The 8,454-nt window shown below is 50.3% G+C and overlaps 1 protein-coding gene across 3 annotated transcripts; it reads left to right on the top strand.

Annotated features, from left to right (window-relative positions):
• The first annotated feature begins 236 nt into the window (after positions 1 to 236).
• LOC122368072 (protein adenylyltransferase Fic-like) lies at positions 237 to 7,542 on the top strand. 3 transcript variants are annotated; one of them, XM_043341701.1, is made up of 2 exons: positions 237 to 584; positions 5,201 to 7,542. In XM_043341701.1, the coding sequence occupies exons 1-2, from the start codon at positions 353 to 355 to the stop codon at positions 6,697 to 6,699; spliced, it is 1,731 nt and encodes a 576-aa protein (XP_043197636.1). In that variant the 5' UTR covers positions 237 to 352; the 3' UTR covers positions 6,700 to 7,542. The 3 variants fall into 3 exon arrangements, with proteins under 3 accessions (XP_043197636.1, XP_043197637.1, XP_043197638.1); XM_043341702.1 differs by lacking the exon at positions 237 to 584 and adding an exon at positions 876 to 960; XM_043341703.1 differs by lacking the exon at positions 237 to 584 and adding an exon at positions 1,296 to 1,314.
• Positions 7,543 to 8,454: the final 912 nt, after the last annotated feature.

Here is an 8,454-nt window from a genome sequence, read left to right as displayed (position 1 = left end):
AACAAATGTGTGCAGACATAAAATAAGCACCTACTTTTAACTAATTTCGAGGGATAACATCTAGACATCCGATATCATCCTAATCCAGATCAACCAGATCCTCTATGATCAATGGAGCATCAAAATCGCATTTACAAGAAGCTACATTGGCCTATTCTTGGGACAATATTGCTTGTTTCTTTTCAGCTAGAGATTTCTGCGCTAGTTTTTCCTGGCTTTGACGCTGCGCTGACTGCGAAACAAAAAACGAGCCGTAAACTTGCACGTAAACTTTTACACTTGTTTTGATGCACTGAAAACAAATTATGTCCGTGTGGGTTAAATTGTGTGGAATGTCGTATTTAATTAAACGATGTCAAAGATAACACTTTTAGTAGTTTTTATTCTGGGAATATTTGTTTCGTTTTTGTGTTCTTGTATTTTTGACTCTGTACAGCTATGGGCAAATTTGGGATTTGGTGCCAAGTCAAGGGTCTCATTTATTCCAGTTGAAGATGACCTTTATCTTCAAAGTGATGTTTTTAATAATAAGTTCAACCCTGGAACTGATTTGGCACCTAAAAATTCCAAGACTGACCAAGAGAGTAAGTATTTCAGTACCAAGGTATTTATTTTACACATGACCTGCTGTGAATGTCAATGTTTTGTCTTTGAATTAGTTTGTGGGCATATTTCTGTGTGTTTTGGGCTTAGCCCATATCAGTAATCTAATGTCAAAGGTCTCCAGAATGCCTATCATTTGGAAAAAAAGTTAACTTCCCTTCCAGCCTTGCTCTAGGTCCGCTGAAGCTGACAGTGTTCTCAGGCTGTCGTAAATAAAATGTAAGGGTGCACACTGCACATCTGGATACAAGGAAACCAAAGAAGGCATTTGTTGACTTAAAATCCAGAGGAATATTGATATGAATTCCTGAAGTAACTTTAGAAGAGTAGGACAGAGCCCTACACTGTAGAGAAAAGGTGTAGTTGAAGTAGTTAAAAGTAGTGAAGATTAAGTCCAAGTAAATAAAAAACAATTTTATTTGACCTAACCTTAGGTACCTACTGAACTTATTAACCTTCAACCTGCAAACTTACAACCTACATACCTACAACCTACTGGCTACGAGCCTACTACCTACCTACCATCCTACAACTTAGGGGACGCCGGTGAAAACAGGGCGCCGGAGGGCATATTAGTCAAGTGACATTTGGAGCTTCTCCCCCTCCGTCAGCCTTCTACATGCTAAATGTCACGTGTGAATTTCACAAACCTTGATCAAATCGCCCCAGGAGATTTTTTTTCAGGTTTTCACCATCGTCAAACTTAGGCAGGTACCAACCTACCAGCCTGCATAGGCACCGCTTGGACCTCATTTTCACATACTTATACTGATAAAAGCTGTATTGTTTTTACATTTATTTTTTTGATTAAAAGTATTCATTTTTTAATCCTTCCTGCTTTGCCTTTATTTATCAATAGTTTATATTGTGAACTGCATATTTCCTCCAAGTGATGTCCCAGGGGTTATCTGAAAATGGAACTTGTCCAGTCTCCTCAGTGTTGTTTGATCTTTTCTGAAAATGACTAATATCAGACCCATCTCTTTCAGGTCATGCTGTTTCATGTACTAGCTGTTCAATGTTGCATGTACTTTTTGGAATACCCACCAATTAATTTTTGGTCCTTTCAATAGGTAGGTAGTAGGTACTAACAAATGTTGTTGATAAAATTCATTGAAATTGGTCTGTTGTTAGACTGAACTCCTGAATCTAGAAAAAAAAAACTGAAAAATTGAAAGCTCACCTGGTTGGTAAACCAGCTGCATTCCAAAACTGCATTAAGAGTGGAAATTACTCTTAAGTTATGTTTTTGAGCTCTATTTTCATATGTTCATCAACTATCTTTTCTATACATATGACAGTATGCTCCACTTTATGCCATCATAGGAACTTTATGATGTCATGCTCAGTTTCAATATCTCCTATGCTCTGCACATCAATGGGCTTCAATTTACTCAGTTTATTGAATGTTTATTGAGCCCATCATTTACGGTCAGGTTTGTCCTGTCATAATTGTCAATATCCTGTTTTGTTATCACAAAAAGAAGTTTGTGAATAAGTAGTAATGTCTTTGTTAGTTCCGGTTTTCTTCACCATCATGAACAAATGTGATTGTCCCAAGGGAGTTTTTGTTTAGTTCTTATATAGAAATTTTGGCTATAGTTCGTTTTTATTCAAAAGGACGCTGGCTCAAAGTTCAATATCGAAGCTCTCACGTGAGTTTTGGCATCTTCAGTGTCTGGCCAAGAATTTATTACCGAAAAAATAAGAAAGCATGAAATGTATATTTTAGAGAAGAGTTGTATAAGCATGAGCCCATCCATTCGGCATCGGCACAGCATCATCTTTAAAGCGATCAACTGCCTACGTGTAGAGCAGAACGCATACAACATTCACACTTTGCATGAGCATTGAGCAGGCCACGGTCCGCTCAAATCCTGGACCTGCTGTTGAGAGTCGGACACGCGCACGCTCCGGGACAGCACAGGGAAGAGGACCGCGAGCGTGTCATGCGCAGCTCCTCTCGACAGCCGTCCGCAGGGGTCAGTGGTGGTGGGTGGTCCGGTGGGTCAGCCACTGAGTCCAGCGGCGGCCCCGCAGCAGACTCGTCATCCGGTGCCTCGATTGACGGAGTGCTCATGCTCGGGGTCAGCCTGGACGATGGCGTCGGTGACGGTCCCGGTCTGTTGGCCGCTGCTGGTTTAGCTGTGGCCAGCACGGAGGCAGCGTTGCCCCTTGCCACAGCGATTGAAACCCTTTGTGCCAGCCAGACTGTTTCTCGTTTGTCCCCGGTGCGGCACGTCAGCCGACGGCCAAGCTCCTTCATGAGACCTGTGGCCGCCGGACCCAGGACACCAGAAGTCTCAACCGCAAAAGGAATGAACACATATCTCTCACGGAGAGCGGCATAGCGGGCGCGCTTGCGTTCTTCTGCACAGCGGGCGGCGCTGCCGGGATTTAAGGCAGAGCTGATGACGGCAGTTGCTGAGAAGGTGTCACAGCAGGTGGCGTCCCATATAAGGCTCATTCCTCGGCTGAAAGGGAAGAGCGTTATCCCGTCAGGACGTCGACCGTCACCTCTGTCGAGGCCGGTGGGCTCCAAAACACTCGAGCCCTGTACTGCTGAGTGCCCGCCGCAGCACGTCATTGAGGTTAGCGTGACGCGCGTGGCGGCCAGCACTCTTGGTACAGGAGAGACCGTGGTGGCCCAGTCGGTCAACGGGGCGATGGCAGAGCTGACAGTTATGCGGTTCACATACCGACGCCCCGAGTCGCAGCGCCACTGCTACCCGCACTGTTTCATCATCCAGATGGAGTCCCACACTGGTGATGGGGAGTGCTTGCACCCAAGCGGCAGTGTGGGGCTCTGCAGCAGCCAGAAGACGCGCCCGGGCCACCTGGTTTGCCCCGTCCAGCAGACGCTTCTGAGACATCTTACAGAACGTCTCATCCCAAGCACGCTGTTTGCACTCTTCTGACTGGGGCACCTGACGAGCGGCTTCACCGAGCTTGGCGACAATATCGGCCCTGGCACGCTGGAGTGCTTGGGTCGACTGGCGAGGCTCGGTGGCATGGAGAATCTCTTGCGTCAGTGGCAGACAAGCGTGGAGGGATGCCATGTGACACGGCAGGGCCAATGCCATCACCGACCGGACTCCAAGTCCTCCAAAACGCAGTGGTAGGGAAGCCTGCTCCCACGCTTCATCATTGATGGTGACGTTGGTGACGGTGGCGAGGGTCTCCCGCACTGTCTTGTCGACATTCAGCAGCGGCCCCGGCTCACGATACAGCGGCGCCGACCGCAGAAGGTAGGTTAGCCGGGGGGCTGCCGTGTAGTGTGCCAAAAGGAATAGACCGGAGTGAGCGTCAAGGTTGCTGATCCGGGCACACATCCGGTCTATGACGGCCGCAGCCCTGGTGGTGGCGACAGGCAGCGCAGCGTCGGTCAAGGGAGATCCTAGGAGGGAGAGATCGCTTGCTAGAGTCTCCTTCAGTCCTGGGAGAGTACCTCGTAGCGACTCCAAAAGTGATGGTGGCGGCGTTGGACCGGCAAATGCGACCTCGCACTTGTTGGCGTTCAGTTGGAGACCGATTGTAGGCAGGGCTGTCGCCAGGACTGCTAAGTCGGCGGCGACTAGGTCAGCCGGACCTCCGATGGTCCCATCGTCGAGGTACCACACATTTAGTGGTGACTGCATTCTTCTGATGATCGGGTCTAGAGCCAGCGCGAAAGCCGCCGGGCCGAGTGGGTCACCCTGCTGCACACCGCTGCACGAGGAAATGGTCTGATGGTCAGTTGATGGTCAGTTGAAAATGGTCAGTTGAAAAAATAATCGATTTCAAATTGTGCACGGTAAGTAGCTGGAAATTGTTTCTTAAAAATGAACATACTTTGATGACGTCACTGGTGGCAGCAGGCACCCAAATGTCCGTGCAATGGGATAAGTGTCAACGAATTTGGGTGAAACTTAGTTTTTCACTGTTGCCGAGCTTATAATCGAGTAAGCGGTTCCGTCCATGATAGTTATACGTTACATTGCAAAACATGTTCGACAGCATGACGTCACCACTGTTCCCATATCTGGTTCCAAAACGCACATATAGAAATTTTCGGGAAGAAATCACATGTTAAAATAAGTCTACGTTCGATTTTCTCAGGTTCAGTTTTTGCTCGTTTTGCTCGCTAAAACACGTGCTTGTTCGAAAAACATACTTGGAGCCAGCGTCCTTTTGAAAAAAAAAAACGAACTATAAATGGTTTAATGAGTGACTGTGTTTCCAGATGCCCCACTAAGCAGTGCTTGTTGTGAATGACACCATGGACCCACTACCCGACCCCGCTCGCACCCGGTTCACCTGTAATAATTTGAATAGAAAGTTAAATGTAGTGCAAGTAGATGACAGCACGGTCCTCCTGGGCCTGGCATGGCCCTCTCTCGCCAGTTGCCAGCTGGCTGAATATACCCCGGATTCGGAGTCTCCCACACGACGAAGATTCTGCGTCGTCCGGTCAATGCCGTTCGGGGTCAGCGAGCGCTGGGCTGCGGTTATCGAACGGGATTGGCCGGACGACGTAGAATGTTCTTCGTCCGAGGAGACTGCTAACACGCCCGCTGACAACAGCTCAGCTGACAACTATTTCCATTCTTTCTGACAGTTCAAAAAGAAGAACACGAGGCTCGGAACACTCTGCAGGCTGCTACACAGATGTGTCGGCTCGGCAAGCTCGAAAAGGCCGGCAAGCTGTTTGAGCACGCGCTGGCGCTCAGTCCGCGGCACCCGGACGTGCTGACTGAGTATGGCGAGTTCCTCGAGCGATCCGACGTCACCCGCGCCAACCACCTGTATACGCGCGCGCTCATCTTCGCACCGGACCACTCTCGCGCCCTGCAGAACCGCCAGCGCACGCAGCCGCTCGTAGAACAGAATGATCTGTCGCAGCTAGAGCGCATCGACCGCAAGCGAGATGAGCTCGCGGCGATTCCGGAGTCAAGCGCGGCGCTGCGGCGGATAAAGAAGGAGGCGTACTTTCAGCAGATCCACCACACGGCCGGCATTGAGGGAAACACGATGACGCTGGCCGAGACGAGAACCATAGTGGAGACTCGCATGGCGGTCGGCGGACGCAGCGTCATGGAGCACAACGAAATCCTGGGCCTGGACGCGGCCATCAAGTACATCAACACCACGCTGGTGAACCGCGTCGGTGCGATAACGCTCGACGATCTGCTGCAGATCCACCGCCGGGTGATGGGCCACGCCGATCCGACCGCGGCTGGCGAGCTGCGCACCAACCAGGTGTACGTTAGCGAGCACGTGCCGCCGCCGCCCGGACGCATCCACACTCTTCTGGAGAGCTTCATCGAGTGGCTGAACGCTCCTGAAACGTTATCACTCCACCCCGTCAAATACGCAGCGCTGGCGCACTACAAGCTGGTCTTCATCCACCCATTCTCCGACGGCAACGGGCGCACCTCGCGTCTGCTGATGAACCTGATCATGATGCAGGCCGGCTATCCTCCGGTCATCATCCGGAAACAGGATCGCTACATCTACTACCGTACCCTGCAGCTGGCGAATGAGGGTGACGTGCGGCCTTTCGTGCGCTTCATCGCGGAATGCGCCGAGAAAACGCTGGATGTGTACGTGTGGGCGACCCGCGAGTACGTTCAAAAGATCGGCGACGAGACCGAGCGCAGCCCCGCCACCGCGCGTCACGAACAGGCGGAGGACGACTTCGTCCGCAACTTCAACGGTGATGACTTGGTGAGACTGCGGACACCCAGCGCACATCGCGAACCTCAGGAGCTGCCTATTGACGAGATTCGTCTGGGCGCTTCTGGTCCGCAGCTGGTTGAGCCGCTGGTGCAGGTGATTGACGATGAGCCCACTCAGGTGTCGGTTGGTGGCAGGAGAGACATGGTGGAGCAGGAGCCAGATAAGGGACGGAGTGAACCCACCCATGTGTCGGCTGGGAGTAGGACAGACGTCACAGATCAGGGGACGTTAGTGGAGAGCAGCGAGCTGAGTGGACGGACTAGTGAGCCGCGGGTCATAGACGATGAGAGTGACGTCCTGGCAGCTGGTTTAGTCGACAGCGACAGTGGGCCGGACGCAAAGTCAGACGCGGAAAGTGGTGATTTAGTGGATAGGTAATAAGTGGGGTGTGTGGGCTCGTGGTTTCCTACATTGTTTGGTTGGTTGTTGGGCGTGGGACTGGGCTGTGAACGGAATCATACGCAGTATTTTGATCGATGCTGGTCTACCTCGGCCGTTATTGTTGCCATTGTTACAGCAGTGTCGACCGAGACTGTGAAAGCCTGTTGTGACTGAACCCGGCTAGTGCTGTGGTCAACACTGTCAGATAATGTGCCCAGTTTTTACACCGCTGCTCATTATCCTCGATTCGATTCTGTCTGCTGCAAATAGGGTAGCTGGACAGTTCCTTTTTAGTTAATTCTTAAAGCTAGCTTATTTTTGGTCAGAGTAGCTGTGTGCTGGCAATATTTCTTAGCGATGAGGTGACTAGAGAGGCTATCTTTTACAATTAATAAGAATGATTCACTTTACCGTGTGTATCAATTATAAACGGTCTGCAAGCGTAGACGGTCCTTATAGACGGTCCTGCAAGCGTTTGAAGTTACCTGAGAAGCAGTGTAACGCGTCACGCGGAAACGTGTGCTCAGCACGTTGTGATCTGATTTCTGTGTGTCACAAGTTTACTGCCTGCTTGGGGGATAACATCGGGGTAGATATGTAGCCCAGTTAATTGATATTTATTTTTATTTATATATGTGTCGCCATGTGGAATGTTTCTACCTGAAAATTGTGTTTTTGTGAGAAACAACCGCTATGATAGACTTTGCTTTAGCTAGCTGAACACTTACTGAAAAAGTTAAACCATTCCTTTGGTGCGACATTTAGCTATTTTTTTGGGGTTTCCTCTCATATTTGGTAAGCATGCAACAGTATCACAAGAAAATATATTTTCGTACCATATTGTGTCCTTTGTTTTTATTGAACGTTTTGTTGTTTGATAAAATGCTGATGTTTCAATATCTTCCTAACCGCCGGACGTATCGACACGAAATTTTCAGTACCTTCGGCTGCATCGATTTGACATCCTGTGTACAAAGAGAATCTGCGTAGCTGCTATAGGTCACCCGAAAATTATGTCAGAGTGCCGCCATGTTCAGCTGATTTGGATGTGAAACATTGATCTTTGAGAGCCCGGGCCTGCCCATCATAGGCGCCTCATGCTATCTTCTTATTCTCTGCCGATCTCGGAGGGCCCCTGTCGATCTGTTTGGCCCGTGCAGGTTTTTAAGGGCCGCTGCTAGTCTCTGAGAGCCCCATGTCGTTAGTTGTGTCTATTTTGGGTCGCATTGGCACCACACATGTCTCTTAGGGCCCATACCAGTCAAGGGGTCCCACATTGACCTCTCAAGGACCAACGCTGGCCTCAAGGGCTCACACCATCTCAGAGGTTCCGAACTGGCCTTTGACGACCCCGCACTGGCCTTTGATGACCCCGGGCCCCGTCCACCCGGGGCTCGGGGCCCGTTCTCCCGGCCCCCGGACCCATCCACGGGGAGACCGGGTCCCATCCACCCAGGGGGCCCGGGCCCCGTCCACATGGGGCCCCAGGCCTACCCCTCACCCGTGGTGTCCCAGCAGGCACTTTTTGAAGCAGGCTCGTCCGATTATGTAGATTAGGACCTCTCTTTCCTCTCTCTCTCTCTCTCTCTTCTCTCTCTCTCTCTCTCTCTCTCTCTCTCTCTCTCTCTCTCTCTCTCTCTCTCTCTCCTCTCTCTCTCTCTCTCCTCTCTCTCTCTCTCTCTCTCTCTCTCTCTCTTCTCACTCTCACTCCACTCTCACTCTCACTCTCACTCTCACTCTCACTCTCACTCT

Source organism: Amphibalanus amphitrite, unplaced genomic scaffold (genome assembly GCF_019059575.1).
Source record: "Amphibalanus amphitrite isolate SeventyFive unplaced genomic scaffold, NRLGWU_Aamphi_draft 000920F_arrow, whole genome shotgun sequence".
Classification (NCBI taxonomy): domain Eukaryota; kingdom Metazoa; phylum Arthropoda; class Thecostraca; order Balanomorpha; family Balanidae; genus Amphibalanus; species Amphibalanus amphitrite.
This window is presented reverse-complemented; position numbering and strand designations above follow the sequence as displayed.

Excerpts from the sequence above, each read along its gene's own strand:
- LOC122368072 (XM_043341701.1), top strand. The coding sequence starts at position 353 with ATGTCAAAGATAACACTTTTAGTAGTTTTTATTCTGGGAATATTTGTT. Across the intron at positions 585-5,200 it reads TTCCAAGACTGACCAAGAGA|TTCAAAAAGAAGAACACGAG; the intron begins GTAAGTATTTCA and ends TCTTTCTGACAG.